The sequence below is a fragment of the Asterias rubens genome, chromosome 1 (assembly GCF_902459465.1).
Source record: "Asterias rubens chromosome 1, eAstRub1.3, whole genome shotgun sequence".
Classification (NCBI taxonomy): Eukaryota; Metazoa; Echinodermata; class Asteroidea; order Forcipulatida; family Asteriidae; genus Asterias; species Asterias rubens.
Window position 1 is genome coordinate 13347899 of NC_047062.1, and position 19217 is coordinate 13367115.

Genomic DNA, 19217 nt, shown 5'->3' on the forward strand with positions numbered 1-19217 from the left:
AGTGTTACGTGGACCTAGATCTTTGGGGAAGTATATTTGATAACCATTGGAGTTATAGATTCTAAATAATTTATGAAAGCAGTATCTTAAAAACGAGAGTAAATCATAGAGCATGGTTTATTTTTATGTAGAGGAACAACTGCTTTTTGTTTTAAACAGACAGATTAAAGAAAGTCTTGTAGACACTGGACACTATTGGTAATTGTCAAAGACCAGTCTTCTCACTTGGTGTATCTGAACGTATACATAACATAACAAACCTGTGAAAATTTGAGCTCAATCGGTCGTCGAAGTTGGAAGATAATAATGAAAGAAAAACATCCTTGTCACACGAAGTTGTGTGCTTTCAGATGCTTGATTTCGAGACCTCAAATTCTAATTCTGAGGTCTCCAAATCAAATTCGTGGAAAATTACTTCTTTCTCGAAAACTACGTCACTTCAGAGGGAGTCGTTTCTCAAAATGTTTTATACTATCAACCTCTCCCCATTACTCGTTATTAAGTAAGGTTTTATGCTGATAATTATTTTGAGTAATTACCAATAGTGTCCATTGCCTTTTATTTCTTTGTCTGAAATTTCACTCCAGAAAAACTGATACGATTGATGAAAAAAGGGTTCCAAAGGTTGTGAGATTGAGAGTAGTGTGATTGAAATTTGTGTACAAATTATTCAAAGAACTGAAATATACGAAGTACTATAAGCTACTTAAAAGGTAGGGTCTGATTTGTAGGATACATAAATGTCAAATGTAAAGTTTCAGCTGAGCTTTTCGTTTTTTCTCACACAAAGAGAGTTTGGTTTTAACAGTAATCAGTCTTAGGAAACTTCTTCATTTAGAAACTTTAAAAAAAAAAAATTATGAAGTTTTTCTCGCCAAAACAAAGTTTTTAGAACAGTGGTTTGACGAGAATTGTCAGTTAGTTATCCACATTTTCTTCGACTAAAATAACGTTTTGTAAAATAACTTTATTTTATGTGATCAAGACAATGTAATAAAAGGCATCAAATACAGACATGTAGGATTTTCTTTCACATAATGTATTGTCTTTAATCCCCAGAATGTTGCATATCAGCCCAAAAAGAACACCCCCCCCCTTAAAAAAAACCCTGTTTTTTAAAAACATTGTAAAGAAAGGAATTTTCAGACAGTTAAAATTACAATTGAGGTAAATCAAGTTAGTGAGTAAAAACTAACCACACACATTAACTTTGATTTGCCCTTCAATATTAACCTTAGAAACACTGTACATGCCAAGTTGATTTTTGTAAAACAAACCAGCATGTGACTTTCTTCAGAGCATACGCACTGCATTCTAGTTCTAAATATGACAGGTGTCTTTGATGTTTTACTGTTGAGCTTGCCTGGTGATAAAAGGCCAGCTAGCACCACAGTATGCATTGAATTATTTAATTATAATTTTAGGCAATATCGATGCCAGTTAAAAAGCCAGAGGACTGGTTAAAATTCACTGCAACTGGCCCTTCTGGCTATTTCGGTGTTGAAAAGCATCCCTGTATTAAATGAAATATTGACCAGTGAAAAAGTTTTTGAACAAGTGAAACAACGAGGTAACTGGTCCTGCTTGTTGGTCAATGAAAAATTTTGGACAAACCCTGTATATAGTTTGTCATGGATGGTCTACTCAATCTAAGTATGCATTCTCATCAGTTGTTCAGGCATGTCATGTCAATGGTGTAAGAGTAAGGTCACTTGTTGAGAGAAGGGTGTCAGATGCAGCTGTGTCCGCCATGCAATACCGTCCGCTCCGGACACTTTTGCATATGCAAACGTGTCCGGGGCTATGCAAAAACCGTCCGGCGGACATGTACATGACTGAACATATATGTGCACGCGTAAGCGAGCGTGCATGCACTGAACCTATGTATAATTTTGTGCCCCATGAATATTCACGTATTTTATGATTGCAGCTAATACCCAAAGGCCGAACATTTCCCAGGTCATTCATGACATGCACTTATAGCTAGTAAAAAAAAAAATGGCAAACGTGTTCCGTCGACCAAGGGTGTTTAATTTACTGCAAGGACAGTTTTGCACGAGGGCGTACACAACTGCATATGCAAATGTGTCCGGGTGGACACAATTGCATTATGCAGCAGCATCCGGGCGGACACGATTGCATATGTAAAACCGTTCGGCGGACATTATTGCATATGCAATAATGTCCTCCGGATAGTATTGCACAGAGGACATAATTGCATGCGACAAGGGCACTGACATAATAAAATCTAAAAGAATGCGGTATTGGTTCAATTGGAGACTTTGGAGCGCTAGGTGGCAGTAGACTTACCAGGTAAATTTCCATTGTTTACATAGCTCTGAGCATGGGCACATAACATGGGGAAAATTGTTCCCACTTCCATTGGGAAAACTTTAAGTCAATGAGAAACTTTTGAAGGGGCACCAAGGCCAGGACCAGGGGAAACAGAGAGGCCATGGCTTCTGTGGCCAGCGTGTAAATCCAGGCCTGCAACGAATGCAAAGCAACAGCTCTCCCCTCATAACATCTTTTAATGCTATGAGCACATTGACCTTTTGGGTCAATCTGAATATTGCCGTCTGGTCTGTTCAACAATTCTTGATTGACACAGGCTTTGGACTTTTGATTGGTTGAATAGCGTTCGAGCAGCAGGCTGCCTTACTGATTTCAATTGGCCTATCATATCTGTTTTGATTTCAAGGATGACTAGAAGCATCTCGTTTGGTCAGTCTCTCTTGCATGAATAACAGTCTGGCGCAGCATAGTGATTGGTCAATACCCTTCCATTGATCCCTGTGATTGGTCAGTTCGAAACCGATGGAAACATGGGTTTATTGTGTTGCTCCCACTGCAGTCCAGTGATGTCTGGTTTGGAGTTTTGTTCCCAGGGTAATCTCTCAATGTCCACATTGCCTCCGCATAGAACGACCGCTACATTCTGGATGGACGGGTCTAACTCCTTCATTTTTTCTGACAAAACTGCTGCAACGCCTGTCGCTGCGGCTGGCTCAATACATAGCTAGAAGAATAAAAAAAAATTATTTCAGTGCTCAAAGTAAAACTACTGTATGTACTATAAAGACACCTCCATGTGATGTAGAATATTTCAATATTAATTTAATGCTTCCTGGAATTCTTGAATGCATGACAAATTTAACACAAAATATTTTAACCCAATTACCCCATTTAAAAACCTGTGATGGTACAATGTTGATACTTGTACAGAAAAGCCTGGTTCGTATTTAACGTGAGTTGCAAAAAAAGGGAAGTGAATTTCCCTGCGCTACAATTGCTTGGAATACAAGAGTGTTTTTCGTCACATAATTCGCTTTGCAATGGGAGACGTTTGACATTTTTTCTTGAAAACATGTACCGACACCTGTGATCATGTAACAATTAGTGCATCTATGTAAGCTTATCAATTTTCAAGAATACATTTTCATAAACTTGTCACTTTATGAGAATCATTTGCCCTTCCTTGCCAATACAGTATCCAAAACTGTTTAAAAATATTGGGTTTGTTTCAACTGCATCATCAAACTCCGTTTAATATAACACACCTTTAGTCTTGTCCAGGCAAATTTCATGGCTTCTACAATGTCGTCATCATTCTGTTCAGTAGGAAAAGAAAATTGTGAAGTAAAAAAACAAATCATGTTATTCTCATCGATTCATAATTAGCTTGATATTAGTTGAAATAATATGGTAAAAAAGTATCAGATCTCTTCACTATTGCTGCAAATGGCAAATAAGACCGTTCCCAATTTGGGGTTATCGTCATGTGAACAAGTATTTGAAGCGTGGTGGGATGTCATGGCCATAAACTCAAGTTCAGAAAGGGCGATCGAATCCTGGCCTGATCATTTGTGACACTTGTGTTCTTGAGCAAGACACTCTATCATACATACTTCACTCCAACCGGGAGTCAGATGGGTCCCGACAAGCGCTTGGGAGTAACATGCAATGGACTGGTCTCCTTTCCAGGGGGAACAGCAGTTGTTTAATGCCAATGAAACCAGACATTAATACTGGCCTGATGAGCTTTATCATTGGCATGGGACAGACTTAACTTTACTTGTATGCCTGAATCATGTAAAAGCAACACCCAATAGAATCACCACTCCAAGTATTGGTGAGATTTGTGAGGGAAAGGCTGACCGACCTCAAAATTGGGGACCCGTGTGATACAATAACACAGTCAGAATCTGAGCTTGCAATTAGCAATCCTTGATATTGCATTACTTACCACTGTGAAGACCTCTTTCTCTGCCTTATCTCTGAGGATTGGCCAGGTCAGTTTGCCAAGCTGTTGAGTACGAATAGCATCAGCGACTGTGTTTAAAGACTGCGGTGGTTCTGGCCACATTCGCTTCCCTGAGAGTATGATAAAAACACTGGTTCATTGAAAATGGTAATAGCTAAAGTCTTGCTTGAGACAAAGTTCTTGATTGAAGCCTGTCTATAGTATGTAAAGGTCTCACTATTTGACAACCAGCCAATTAGTCAATTTTCTGTACCATCCGCCCAGGTAGTAGTTAAAAAGCAGGAAAGGTCTTCTCAGAACTAAGAAGTCTCTTGAATTCCGAAAATCTTCTCTGCCGTAGTAGAATATATAGCAAGACAGTTCTCTGAACTCTACCTGGCAAGTAGATACACACATCGTATTACCGCAAACCAAATATATATTGATACCTCACCATGCATTGCCTCAAATCCTATTACCATTTGATGACCATTATTATGTCCACAGTTTATACAAACTACATAGAGCCATAGTACTACTTACCAGCTTGCAGCGAAGTCTGGAGATCTTTACCTTCTGGTTCGACACAGTAAACTAAAAAATGAAAACCAATGTTGGTTTTTTATTAGATAAATGTACATTGAATACAGTGCGTATGCACTTTGTTTAAAAAATCGGTAAAAGCGTGCTTTTTAATGCGTAGCCAGCCACTCATATCAGTTTCAAATTCGGTACAAAAATGAAATTTGTCCTTAGTTGAATCAACAAACATCAAACATGTCTGTGCCAAGGAAGCTTCTAAACAAATTGTGGAAGCAGAATCAAGAGTTAGTAATAAGTTAAATACTGGGCTTGAACTTGGAGGGAAAATCCACAAAACCATTGACTTGTGGCTCAAAATATTTATTGGACCGCAATTTTGTTGACAAGATCAGAATCTAAACGAACGATGAAATTTAAAGGAAAATTGATTTCAAGCGTCATTATGTGTACTAAGTCATTACTCAGTAGAATTGAAAGGTATTTTATCAGGCTCAAAGCAGCCAACAGTAATATTCAACAGAAAAACAAAGACCACCGGACTTGTCTTGTGGTAAAATTTGAGCCGTGAAATATATATAGCTGCATCAACACCTCATTGAGCGCTTTACAGCTAATTTAGTGCACATTAGTTTGGAATCGAAAACTGTTTTACTTGTAGAAATGAGCCTTTTTGAGGTATGGCAGACGTTATAGGGAGTGTACTGTTTGGGTGTATACATACAGATTTACCCAAACCTTAGTGTTGTAGTGTTTTGCCATATCTCAAAAAGGCTTATTGCACTTTTGTGGAGTTTTTATGAAAATTTTTATGAACATAATTAGATACCACAAGCCATTACTATGCCAGCACAATACTATGGCACTAGTAGGTTTGGGTTAATTTGTCTGTATTCATCCAAAGCAGACAGGGAACACCCCTATTAGTGTCCACCATATCTTAAAAAGGTGAATTGCGTTTAGGATCTTACTTTTGATGTCTTTATTGATTCCTTTGACGGCCGTAGCAATTCCACCAGCTAATCCTCCACCACTCGTTGGAATTAGAATAGCTTGAACAAATGGACACTGGTCTAACAGCTCCAGACCCAAGGTTCCCTACATAAACAAACAATATTTTTACTTTTAAATGATTACTGTCAATTTTGAGCAAGTTTGAGTGTACACATTTAGTCGACTCATGATTGACCACAGACTAGCACTTGAACGACTCGTTTGGAAGCCTAGTCCACCATCGACACAACCATCGGTATTCAACACTCCACCTATTCCCTATAGTAGTGTCACTGGTTCCCCTGTGTGCTTCACACATGTTAGCATGGAACAGGCTTTCATGACCCACATAAAACCATGGTCATGAGACTGGTTCAAAATGGTCGACCACAGTAGTCCACCAACGGTCGACCAGCCTGATTAAGTTCTTGTAAAAGAAGTCCACCTTTAGTTAACCATGTTGCGCACTTGAACTTGCTGATCATTTGGGGGCTCGCCAAGATGAAACAATGAGAAGACATTTTGCAGACAGGGCACAGAAAAGAAGAAAACAAATCAATTAATGAGCAATGGGCTTAATGAACAGTTAAACAGTTTGCTTACCATAACAGGTGGAAGAAATTGCCCCATCAGCATACCACACAATACAAATGTGAAGTTAAAACTGCAAAAAGTACAACAAACAACCCCCCCCCCCCCAAAAGTAAAAAAAAAACCTGTTGCACTTAGAAAGTAAACAGTTTAAAATATGACTGTGAAAATATGAGTGCCCCCACCCTCCCACAGTCCCTTTACATACCTGGCCAGCAATAACATCAACGTCATCATATGGTGAGACGAAATGGTAATCTCTAGCCTTTCGTACTTTTTCACACGTGTCTTTCCTGAAAAGATATGAGAGTTTAATCCTGATCAGCAAGTTGGGTATTAGGAACTGCAGATAGAACTGCTTGAGCACATTTAAAAAAAATCACTTATTTGGAAAGTAAAAAACAATTTGTCTTACTGAAAATATGTACATTGGGACAATACGTAAAAATACCATGTCATATGGACCTGCCATTTTGTGACTGGTTTCCTGCTTTACTTTTTCCCGACAGACAATATTTTTGTTAACCACCAAACATTTGTGCTTAAAACAACTCTATGAAATTGAGTTCAGACAGCTGTACAGCTCTTAAGTTTACTTAGAACAGCAAAATCTTGCTCAACAAAAACAAGTTCTCAGCGAAAGTGGTATCTAATGTACAGCACTTGTGACAGGTGCCCTGCTGATTTATGTTTAGAAAATTAATTCATTCATCATTTATTTACTCCCTGCTTACTGGCTTTTTGGGATATAAGATGTTGGAATGGTGGCTTAGCAATCCCAATGTAGTGTGTTAGAACCATATTCTGACTGACGTTTTTTCAATTTCTTTGCTTCAATCAACATGCTCTTTAATTTGTTTGGGGTGGGGGGGGGGGGTTGGGGATGCAGATTGTCTCGAAGATATGGACCTTAAATCTTACAACTAACCTTGAGGCTTGCGTAGGCTGAGAGAAGATTATTTCTGCTTGGTACTGCAATATAGCCCGTACTTTAACGGCTGGTGTGTCGTGTGGTACCACCACCACACAGGGCACACCAGTCAACTGTGCTGCATAGGCCAATGCCTGGCCATGGTTACCAGTGCTATGTGTCACCTGTAGTTCATAAAACACCGGAAAGTATCACAGGCTGCGTTAAAATTGGTTGTTTTGGCTATGACTGCTGCTGGTGAGGGTGTTTTACTATGGGCCTCGTATTATGTAATGAAGCAACAGCTGCAGCCCCAGCTGCTAATAGGGACAGTAGTTTTGGTGCAAGTGATCTTGTTGAGTTGGTCAATCTCTTTGATAATACAATAGGCCCCATACACTCAACGCGATTGTTGCTGAGGGTCTGAAGGTGTTACTATAATGGGCCTGCTATGCTTTAAATCACATGATGAAGCCACAGCTGCAGCCCTAGCTGCTAATTGGGACTAGAGTAGTCTTGGTGCAAGACGCTCTTGTTGAGTTGGTCAACCTCTTTGATAATACAATAGGCCCCAGATACTCAACGCTACACATGTTGCGACTATTCCACCAATATACATGTAGAGGGCGTTTTATGTAAGCTGTGATCCTGTTGTTTTGAAAAGGTGTGTTGGAGTGATCTGGATATTTGTTAACAGCGCCCGCTACATAAGTCGATAGTTATGTGCATGGCAAGGAGAAGTGGAGCGGGGGAGATGATCGCGATAGTTGAGTGATAGTGAAAAACAACATCTTGCATCAAGACTATGACTACAGCTGCCTCTGCATTGATTGACGAATGGGCCTTTTAATAAAACAACCCCTAAAACCCCTGAAATTGGTCTATAAAATGTGCCAGAATCTGGTACATTTTAATTAGTTCGACGGCCCATCCATTCAGCGTGCCCCTTGAGTAGAGTAACCTGCAAAAGAGGCATCAAGTTAAGGAAAACTGGTCCCCTCTTATTCTTCTATAATCTTGTGATACTAACTATATGCAGTGTAGGGTGACCGTGTATATGATTCATTTCAAATGAAATCGCCTCAAAATACGTAACTCACGTACATACTAAGCGTCCTAAAAGTGCCATACAAGCGCTTAAAAGTCTTTAACAAGCGTGCTCGCAAAGTAGTCACTCTCGAGAGCCAATTAGCATCGTTTTTAGTTTATCCCTACCAGGGGTTAGTGACAAGAGATATCGATTTGGCACAGTGCCCATGGAAGTAAAACTGAATCAAAGGGTACACCGATCTTGTTTCCTGTGACTGTGTGCAGCAATGAATTTGGATTCACAATTGTACGATTAAGTTTACCCTTCCAGCTTCATTTTAGTTAACGGTACTTTAATCTGAAACTATAAAATAACAAGACATTACTTGATGATGCAGTTATATACTTAGCTACTAATTATCTGGGCTTGCCAATTTACGATTTGGAACACTACTTACCACGCCTTTTGGTTCATTTCCACTCTCCTTTAAAGACAAAATCTGTAATATGAGGTGAGAAATAATTCATAAAGATTAGTTCTTTGTTCACATGTCAAACAGATCAGTTATGGCAGTAATACTAAATATTAACAGGGTAGTGTTATTGTTTACATCTGCATAATTTATAAAGGATTTAAAAAAAAAATTAAAACAGTTTTAAAAACCAAGGTATACTTTGCATAAAATACAGAATATTTTTCAATGAAGGACGCTTTCAAGTTTTAAAGGCAGTGGACACTATTGGTAATTACTCAAAATAACTATCAGCATAAACCTTACTTGGTAACGAGTAATGGGGAGAGGTTGATAGTATAAAACATTGTGAGAAACGGCTCCCTCTGAAGTGACGTAGTTTTCGAGAAAGAAGTAATTTTCCACAAATTTGATTTCGGGACCTCAAGTTTAGAATTTGAGGTCTCGAAATCAAGCATCTGAAAGCACACAACTTTGTGTGACAATGTTTTTTTTTATTTCCTTCATATCTCGCAACTTCGACGACCAATTGAGCTCAAATTTTATACAGGTTTGTTGTTTTATGCATATGTTCAGATACACAAAGTGAGAAGACTGGTCTTTGACAATTACCAATAGTGTCCACTGTCTTTAAAGCACAAACTGAATTTCTACTTACGGCGTTCAGAGCTCCTCTGACCTTGAATGACCCTGTCTTCTGCATTAACTCAGCCTTGAAGTAGACAGTCCGTCCGCATAGTCTATCTACAGTGGAGCTTGTGTGGATGGGTGTCAGATTAATCAGATCAGCGATTCGACTGGCTGCTTTCACCACATCCTTAAATGCCATCGTCCGTCTCTTTAGTTGGGTCCTACCAGGCGTTTTGGGACACTGAAAATTCAGAAAAATTATCTGAGTATTTTTTTTGTACATGCATTACACACTTTCTTTTATGTGTGAGATTAAAGTTCTTTGTCAAGATATTCAACCCTATGGTCATAGACAGTTATCATAACTACATTGACCACTGTATGTTGTGGTCTGTATGTGGATATAATACCTACCTTAATATTACCTATGTATCTCGGATGGCATCATGTATATGGGGAGTTAGTCGTTTGCTGTCCTAACTCTGTGCATTGGATCTGGACACAGACACACACTCCTAGCTAGTACTAAATACTTGTGACATCAGTCACTGAGTCAGCAGTTTATTACCACCTCACTTTTATTGCAGACATGCAGTATTTAGTTTTAAATAGGTACTGGTATATTGAACTTTTGTACCACATTGATAATGACATTCATTTATTCATCATGCATACCATGGAGGTTCCTCCATGTGCATACATACATACAATAAATAATCAAACTTTGATACCAGTATTTTGCAATGCACAGATATTTTAAATGCCTATCTATAAATACAGATGACACTGTCACATCGAGTAACAAGTTACTGCAAGTAACAAGAGCTAAATGTATGCACAACACAATAAGCTTACCAGAGTGACCTAGGGACCATATGTTTATGTATATCCATAACACCCTTTACACTATTACAGTAGTTCAAAGGTCACAGAGTCCCAAACATGAAGCACACATCAGGAAGCAAAGTACAATGTACACAATGCCACTAGCAACTAGTTACATGTATAAGGCCTATTTAACAACACATCACAAGAGGGCAGGCTATACAATAACACGGGTTGGCCTTGAAAGGGTTGCTGTCTCTTTTGAAATCCCCAGTGGAAATCCCTACCACTATGGCACAGAACATATGCAGGGTTATTAGTGTGTGTATAATATTAAAAGCATGACAAGGCAACCCCAATAATACAGAGCACTCTCAATGTTTTCTCAATCAATGTGTATTAAGTCTACCTTTGTTGCAAGGTGCTCGAGTATATTGTACTGAAGAATAGTGACATCACATCACAGTATTACAACTAAATTATACATTATTTACAGGCATGCAACTTGTCAGTTGATCGACTGCACCTCAGTGGGCATTAAGAAATATTTTTCTGTGGCAAGCAAAATTGGAGTAGCGGCTGTCAGCAAATTGCGAATTAAGTTGCCAAATGACTTACCACTTCTGGCGGATGATTCTTATGTTTACCACTGGAGGGAATCTTGAGGTAGAATTTCATCTCCGCATTCAATGACTCTGGAGATCGTTTCATTGCTTCGGCGACTTGTTGGAACATTTTCCTCTTAGTGTGTGATGAGGCATCAACTGGTACCTTTGGATAAACATCACACGTGACATAAGAACCTGTCAAGTATTATTTGAAGAACTACTGTACTGTCTCAAATCTTACAGGGTCAGGGGAAAGTATAATGATCACATTGCTAAATTTTCTAGTTGGCTATATATTATCACATATGAGACTTAAAGTGCACATATTTATTCCAGGATTTTACTAACTGCTACTGTGTTTCCTTTCTCCATGCTTAAACCACCCACATAAGAATAAAGAATATTACCCATGTGTTTTCCACACACCAAATGTTTACTCAGTCCTGTCCCCCCCCCCCCCCCCTCAAGCCTGTGAAAAGAATATCCACACGCATAATTCTCTTACAGTGGGATTCGAACCCACAACCTTGTCCATTCAAGATCAGGATGTGTAACTAGACCAGCAGGCTTGCCCAGTAGCTATAGAGGCATGTCAAAACATATTTTAGCTGTTAGCAGTGCACACTAAGAACGGGTCTTAAAAACCTGCCATGTTTTCTAGGCAACAAATATTTGGACTTACCTTAAAATCTGGGAATTTGACGACTTTCTTAATGCTAATGAGAGCAGGGCATCCCATTTTCTTGGTTGATGGTGATAATAGTCTCTTAGTTGGTGTGTAGTCATCCTCCTTGTTTAAACTCCGCTGTAAAACACAGGATGTGTGCCGAAAATTTATTACAAATTCTCACTAATGGTTAAGTTTTCCTCATAAAAGGGAATGCATACGTTTGGTAATCATTTCTTTTTGGAGAAATGTGGTTAAAAAATGGAAAAATATTCAGGTTTTTATTCCCCTTAAATTCGATTCTGAGGAGTGTTACTGACACGACAGTGATGTCTCTCGGATTAACAGTAACCAATTACAGATTATTCGTTCTGCGTGGACATACGTGTAATCATTCCCGATTTTAGGCGACCACCTTTTGAAATGAGGTTTTCACAGCTCAGCTCTGTGCAGTTTCATTTTTAAATAAATTCAAAAGGGGACTTAATGGTAATGAATCAGCCAAAAGTAGCAACAGCCCACAAATTACCGTCTTGTTGACAAAACCAAATCACTACCAAGAAGGCTCAGTTACCAAGCCCTTCAAAATTGTATCAAGAACATTTTAAAACTTCATTTTAACAGTTTTATTTTAAAGGCAGTGGACACTATTGGTAATTACCCAAAATAATTATCAGCGTAAAACCTCACTTGGAAATGAATAATGGGGAGAGGTTGATAGTATAAAACATTGTGAGAAACGGTTCCCTCTGAAGTGACGTATTTTTCGAAAAAGAAGTAATTTTCCACAATTCACTCAATTCTGATTCTGGGAAAGGATGCAATAAAACAAAATGATTTAAAAAATAAAGTGGCAAGACAGGTGCCGTAATCATGACAAATTGATTATTGCCACGACTTTCAAAACCACAAAACAAACTATTTATACCAAGTCAATTTGAGAAAAAAAAAACTAGGACTGTTTTCTTTGCCCCTCTTACCAATGCAGCCTTTTCCCTGTACTTCTTCTTGATTCCGATGTTCTTGTCTTTACCGTGCTGACAGCTGAGAAGGACCTGTCCTAAGTACATGAAGGGTGTGCCATCGAAGGCGATGGGTACAGTGGCCCTCGACTTCTGGGACCAGTTTAACCTCTTGACTTTCCACTCTGTCAAATAATGGGCAATTTATCAACTATTATCGTTGCAGCTAAGTGGAAAAATATTTTACTAATCTGAAAACCCGAATTACGTTGATCACTTGTTACGGGCACCTTACCCATGTTCAAAATTGAACTCCGAAACCTAAATATTTTAATCGACATGATTTTGTAAAAATTATTACGCCATACTTTGGTGAAAAACTTGAAATTCTCAGTTTATTGTGAAGTTCCAAGATATTTGTTTTTTTCAAATCAGTTTAGAGCAAGGGAGTTGGTTATGAATACTATTGTCTTAAAGCAAACTGTAATCCTCGGACTTCATTGGTCAATCCACAAGATTGAAATAATTAACCTATAATGAACAATCCACACCAAATGCTGTGCTGTTCCAATTTTGCGTTTTGCGCTCATAAGCTACTTCTTGTTAAGTTTGCTTGAAGGTAAATTCACACAAACTCTCGTGAACTACGGAAAATATAGTGCATACTTTTCCGTGTTCCAATTGCTCTTTAGTTAATTCTAGTAATGAAACCAATGGTCCCTCAAAAGTGACTTAGCATTGTGACCGACCACTTCACCTGAGCTGACAATGATGAAGAAATGTCACCTTGGGGTGTGGGAGGAATCCTCAACAATAGAGAACATCTTATTTCAAACCCTACGTATATGATGACAACTCACAATAGGGCCTACCCAAACCATAATATACCATAATACACACAGACTATAAAAAAGAACTATTATGTACACAAGTAATATTGAAGTCACCTTGCCTTATTTTGGGATATTTATTTTTTATCTTCATAATAAAACTAAACTTTAAGATGAGTGTTTATTCCTTGTATTTACTCTCCTACATGAATAACGTGTGTGTTCTATAAATTTCCAAAACACTGACTTTTCATTATAAGTGTGCAACAATTGCATGCTTATAACAAACTTGTGCATGTTCTTCACAAAGTACTAAATACAAGTTTCACTGTGAAATAAGGCAGTGGACAATTTTGGTAATTACTCAAAATAATTATTAGCATCATAAAACCTAACTTGGTTCGAGTAATGGGGAGAGGATGATAGTATAAAACATTGTGAGAAATGAAGTAATTTTCCACAAACTTGATTTTGAGACCTCAGATTTAGAATTTGAGGTCTAAAAATCAAGCATCTGAAAGCACACAACTTTGTGTGATGTAGTTACATGTATCTCGCAACTTGGATGACCAATTGAGCTGAAATGTTCACAGGTTGGATACTTTATGCATGTTGAGATACACCAAGTGAGAAGACTGGTCTTTGACAATTACCAATAGTGTCCAGTGTCTAATCATAATGCCAATCAATCACAATACTGTAGAACTACATGTTTTTGTTCTGTGAAACTGAGTGCTTCAAGTTTTTGTTTCCCAGCATGGAAGCAATGGTTCTAGTTTAGTGCCGAGGCCATGGAACTGCGTAATGATAATAAAATTTAGTTTTTCACAATTGTTGTCTGCTGTGGTACTTGTTGGAAGTGATGTTATCTGACTCACACACTGTTCTTTAAAATGCCACAATCTGCTGGGAATTGAGTTGAAGTGCATGGGGAATTTTTCTTTTTAAATGTACGAGGGTTGTAAATGATGCTACAAAAAGTGGCAAGGAGGTACATGTACTATTAGATTGTTCTCCGACACCTTACTTATTTCGCAAAGAAAAATAGAGACTGAAATTTATTAGAAAAACAAATAACAGTTTTAAAATACAAGTTTCAACGTGCAATGTTAATTTATGTACATTACAAATACTGTTGGTAATGGATGTTTCAATTCAATAGGAGACTTTCCAACGCTAGGTGGCAGCAGACATACCGGGTAAATTTTCCATTGTTTACGTAGTTCTGAACATGCGCATAATTCTGAGAACAATGGATTTACCCGGTAAGTCTGCTGCCCTCTATCGTCCCAGAAAGTCTCCCATTATATTTATCACATTTCATTAAAAATTAATCTCACTTGATTTAACACCTTCTTGGCAAAGTTTCTTTGATAAAATAAGTCATCTTTGTATTGCTTTGTGTGTATATGTACAGGCCTTCAACTTTGCCCATCAAGATTGTTGAAAGAGCGTTCTTCTGGTAAGAGGCACATCAAAATGAACATTTGGCAGTGTCATGATTGAGCAGTTAAGAGCACCGGATTCAAGCTCTGGTGTTTGACCAGCAGGGTGTGAGTGTGAATCCCCGTCGTGACACTTGCTACGTAAAATTGGGGAGGTAGTGCTTTCTGCTCTACCGGCCAGGCTTTGAATTGATGATACCCAAGCCTACATCCGTTTGGACTGTGAAAGGGGTAACCCTGTTTCAGCCCTAAGGGTAGGTGGCAACGGCCTCTGGAAAACAAAACAATTGTAGCCCACACCTTGAGTGGCCTTCAGGCCTTGTGTATCTGGCAACTTGCAGGCCTGATAGGCCTGGTCCTTACTCTTTGTGAACTCAACCCATGGCACTTTGCAAAGGGCACCCACAGCAAAAAGCAATTGTTGGTGTCATGGTTTTGTTTAAGGTCTGTGTTTATAAACAATGAATCTAAACTGGTCTGTACCTTCACTAAAGATTGTACTTTTTCAAAATTATTGTTTTTACCATTATCCTCATCAAAATAATGGTTTCCAGTCGTTGCAAATTTGCAAACTACATTTAATTACTTTTGATAAATTGATAGTGTTTTGTTTATTTTTGTATTTATATGTACCAAAATACTAAATTAACTGTTCTGAACAGTAAATAGTTTTAAAAGGCAGTGGACACTATTGGTAGTTACTCAAAATAATTATTAGCATAAAGGTGTACATGTATTTGGCAACGAGTAATGGAGAGCTGTTGATGGTATAAAACATTGTGAGAAACGGCTCCCTCTGAAGTAATGTAGTTTTCGAGAAAGAAGTAATTTTCCACAAATTTGATTTTGAGACCTCAGATTTAGAATTTGAGGTCTCGAAATCAAGCATCTAAAAGCACACAACTTTGTGTGACAAGGGTGTTTTTTTCTTTCATTATTATCTCGCAACTTCAACGACCGATTGAGCTCAAATGTTCACACTGGTTTGTTATTTTATGCATATGTTGAGATCCACCAACTGTGAAGACTAGTCTTTGACGATTACTAAGTGTCCAGTGTCTTTAAAGTATGAAGCAAACAAAGTGTATCACTTAAGAATGTTTCTTGGAGTTACATATCTTGCCTAGAAATTCCCTGTAGCATTTTCAGTTAGGATCCTTTTTGACAGATACAACTTTTACTTTAAATGTCCAAGTTCTACATTGTTAAATCTAGCAAGAGTTGAGGTCAGAACAGTTAAATTTTGACCCCCCTCCCAAGGAGTCCACTGCACAAAAATCCATATCTTGCATTTTGTTAAGATTTTGCAGATTTGTGCTTGGTAATTGTAACAAAGTCAAGATTTTCTAGATTTGGGCTTGGTAATGGTAACAAAGTCAATCATTCATCAATCTCTTCTCCATCAATTTGAATTTCATATCTTGTGCCATCAGGATGTACAACACGCTCAGTGATTGACCTGACATGAAAGTTCTTCAAGAGGCTCCTGAAGTCAGTCAGGCCGACCTCTTGACGGTGCTCATTTATGACACTTCTCACAGACCTCTGAGGTTTAGGCTGTGGTGGCGGTTGTGGATCCTGAGGAGGACAAGAGGTTGGTTTCCTCATCTTAGTCGATTCAACTGGAGAAGAAGAAGATGGCCTACCCTGTGGGGGAGCAACCTGCTGGGGGAACGTAGAAGGTTGTTGCCTTGCACCTTTTGATGCATCATTGCTAACTCTTTGCTGTCTGTCTACAGACAAAGTGTTGTTAGACCTTGAAGGCGAGTAAGCACTCAAAATACTTTGGCGCTTTTGTTTTTCACTGTCTCTGTTGATCAACACTGATGTGATGGTGGCGTTGTTTTGACCAGTGTTACGTGAGTTATTACAGGTAGATGTAGTTATTGAAGATGTGTGTCTGTTGAGTATGTTCTCTTGTGATGGATTATGGTTAGGGTTATGATAGGTAGCCATTCTGACTGGCATCTGTGACGAGGAGGTATTCCTGCTGCTTTCATCTCTAAGTGACGAGTTTGTGTTTTGGGCAAGTATTTGACGATGAACTCCAGGCATGCTTGTTACCGGATTAGTACGATGTCTTTCATCCATTTGACTTACGCCTTTTTGACATTCTCTCCTGTGTGGGTGGCTATTCACTGGAGGTGCATGAAACAAATTGGATTCTCTACCGGAGCTGGTAGAGGGCTGCATTCTGGTAAAATTCACTTTCGGAGAGATTGGTGTCCCGTTGAATTGAGTGTTTTGCACTTGGCTTCCTGTGACACTAGTGATTCTGGGGAGAGTTGATGATGTTGTGACGAGATTCCCGTCTGATCGTTTGAGTAAAGATGTTGTGGCTTGACTTCTCACTGACTGTGGCTGTCTCAAGTGTGATCCTGATTGAGTGAAAGGCTCTCTTGAGGTGGTTATTCCAACTGGGTAAGCCGTGGTTGTGATTGGGCGCTGCTGGTGCATCTGGCGTTCCTCATTGTTCCCATGCGCAAAATTTGCTTGCATATTGGCAGGTTTGTCAGGGATGTCTGATGCCTCCACAAAGTTGAAATTTCTACGAGACATGTTGGCAATCTTAGGAAGAGGTTCCCCACTGTCTAAATCCTCTTCAGGTTGATACTCAAATCTTGAATCCTCTGCATAGGCCCCGTGAAATAAGTCACTGATATTAGGGTCAAATGGATCCGGCATGTTTGGGTGTCTACGCTTTCGGTGTTGCTTAATGTTGTACATGCGTGACGATACGTAGTCACAGTAACCACAGCTTATCTTGTCTTGGTGGTTGTCTCGTTTGTGCTGCCAGAGCGATTTGTAGTTCTTGTACACCATCTCGCATTCGTCACAACTAAATTCCTCAGCCGTCTCTCCACTGGGATGCACAATATGCCTGACGAGGTTGTCCGTAGCTGATCCTATCCCTTCGGCTGTGTGGTAAAAGGGAGACAACAGATTCTCATTGAGTGGTTGCGTCATCATGACGTCATTCAAATGGTAGGGAGGGGAGATGACATTTTAGGCAAAAAATCTTTCTCGAGGTCAGCTCACAGCTTGCATTTTTCTCCCTAAACTTGTGACAGATTAAGTTATCTTGACAACATCAGCATCATTTGACAAGGAGATCTCTGCAAAACTTGTCCTTGCTTAAGTATTTGATGGAGGCATAGCTGTAATTTAGAAAACATGAATCTACAAGAGGGAAGAGAGGAAAAGCCAGTCATGTAGCGTAGGTATTTCAGTGAAGTGTATGAGTGCAGCAATTGAGTTAATTGCAGTACTAGGCCAAAGCATACAAACACCACCTGGGTCTACACTTAACTCTATTTCTACAGGTCCATGATTCTACTTACCCGTGTACATACAACATTGCACTGATAAATATTCAAAAATTATTAACTGCATCTTCACCATCTGAATCTGGCTGTGTTACAAATTAACACAAAGTACTCGTTGTTATTTGAGAATTCAATTGTATTTTTTTTGTTAATATTTTTAACATCTCACTCTAAACTTCAACATTTCAATGAGATCTTTGGGATGTAGGCATTCGTGTTTGTTATTGTTTAATCATGCCATGGTTAATTTATTTGTTGAATGTAAGAAACTCTTATAAAAACAGTTTTCTTAAATTAAAGTTAAACTTACAAATAATAGTATTATTTAAATATTAACATGGTTAAAGATTGGATGATTTGTTGTAAAGTATAATACTGATATTGGAGGTCTGCCTTTATTTAGAACAACAACCACTTTTTTTTGACTTACCAGTTTGTGAATAGCCTTTTTCCTTTTTCAGCATAATGAAATGCGTGCCTGTATTTTTCTCATAATCCGAGACTTTTTGCTTGACTTCGTCTTCGCTATCGAGAAAGAACACCCCATGACCATCGTATGAATCGTCCCCTTCATCGTCCTGCCGGTCCTCCTCGTCCTCTTCGGGGTCACCGGGGATACCACCAGGGACCCTGCCGTCGATAGCGATGATGTGACGGCCGGGTTCATCGTGTTGTTGACCATCCTCCTCGGTGTCCTCTTCGTCTGGCACTTCAATCGCCGGCGGAGTCGTTTCGTCTGCTGCATCGAGTCGCCACGACTGCTGCTCGGAAGAGACTAGTTCGTGTACAATTTCCTCTTCGACATGTTGCTCTATTTGTTCTTTTCCACAGGAATCTATCTCTGTTTGTAGGTTCTCAATTTCCGCCATTGAAATGAATTATTATGACTAGACTGTCCGATTATTAGAGCCTAGCAGATTGGACTAAAATACTCCCCGCTCTCTCGCGGTCCAGTGTGTTGTGTACATACGTATGTGTTTACAGTACATACATCCGTCCGTATGGTCCGCCGTTCAGATACTACATACAATGTACACAGTATTTTTAGGCGAACAACCTGTAAAAGAACATAGCGCCTCCAACGACGATTATTAAACACGTGGGAAAATCCCCTTAGCCATATTTCAATTGGTTAAAATATATCA

At 38.9% G+C, this 19217-nt stretch overlaps 1 protein-coding gene across 2 annotated transcripts; it reads right to left on the reverse strand.

The window, feature by feature from the left end:
• Nucleotides 1–2161: 2161 nt before the first annotated feature.
• On the reverse strand, nt 2162–19074 carry LOC117293164 (threonine dehydratase 2 biosynthetic, chloroplastic-like). 2 transcript variants are annotated; one of them, XM_033775395.1, is made up of 13 exons: nt 18503–19074; nt 12490–12656; nt 11525–11647; nt 10853–11005; nt 9438–9650; nt 8765–8806; nt 7296–7462; nt 6576–6660; nt 5755–5881; nt 4787–4837; nt 4247–4374; nt 3561–3611; nt 2162–3019 (listed from the first exon to the last, which is right to left on the reverse strand). In XM_033775395.1, the coding sequence occupies exons 1-13, from the start codon at nt 18939–18941 to the stop codon at nt 2804–2806; spliced, it is 1962 nt and encodes a 653-aa protein (XP_033631286.1). In that variant the 5' UTR covers nt 18942–19074; the 3' UTR covers nt 2162–2803. The 2 variants fall into 2 exon arrangements, with proteins under 2 accessions (XP_033631286.1, XP_033631282.1); XM_033775391.1 differs by lacking the exons at nt 2162–3019; nt 3561–3611; nt 4247–4374; ... (7 more) ...; nt 11525–11647; nt 12490–12656 and adding an exon at nt 15746–17664.
• Between the last annotated feature and the right edge of the window lie 143 nt (nt 19075–19217).

Coding starts and splice junctions, on each gene's coding strand:
- LOC117293164 (XM_033775391.1), bottom strand. CDS start 18,941: ATGGCGGAAATTGAGAACCTACAAACAGAGATAGATTCCTGTGGAAAA. Junction 17,665..18,502: donor AAAAGGCTATTCACAAACTG/GTAAGTCAAAAA, acceptor TTTACCACACAG/CCGAAGGGATAGGATCAGCT.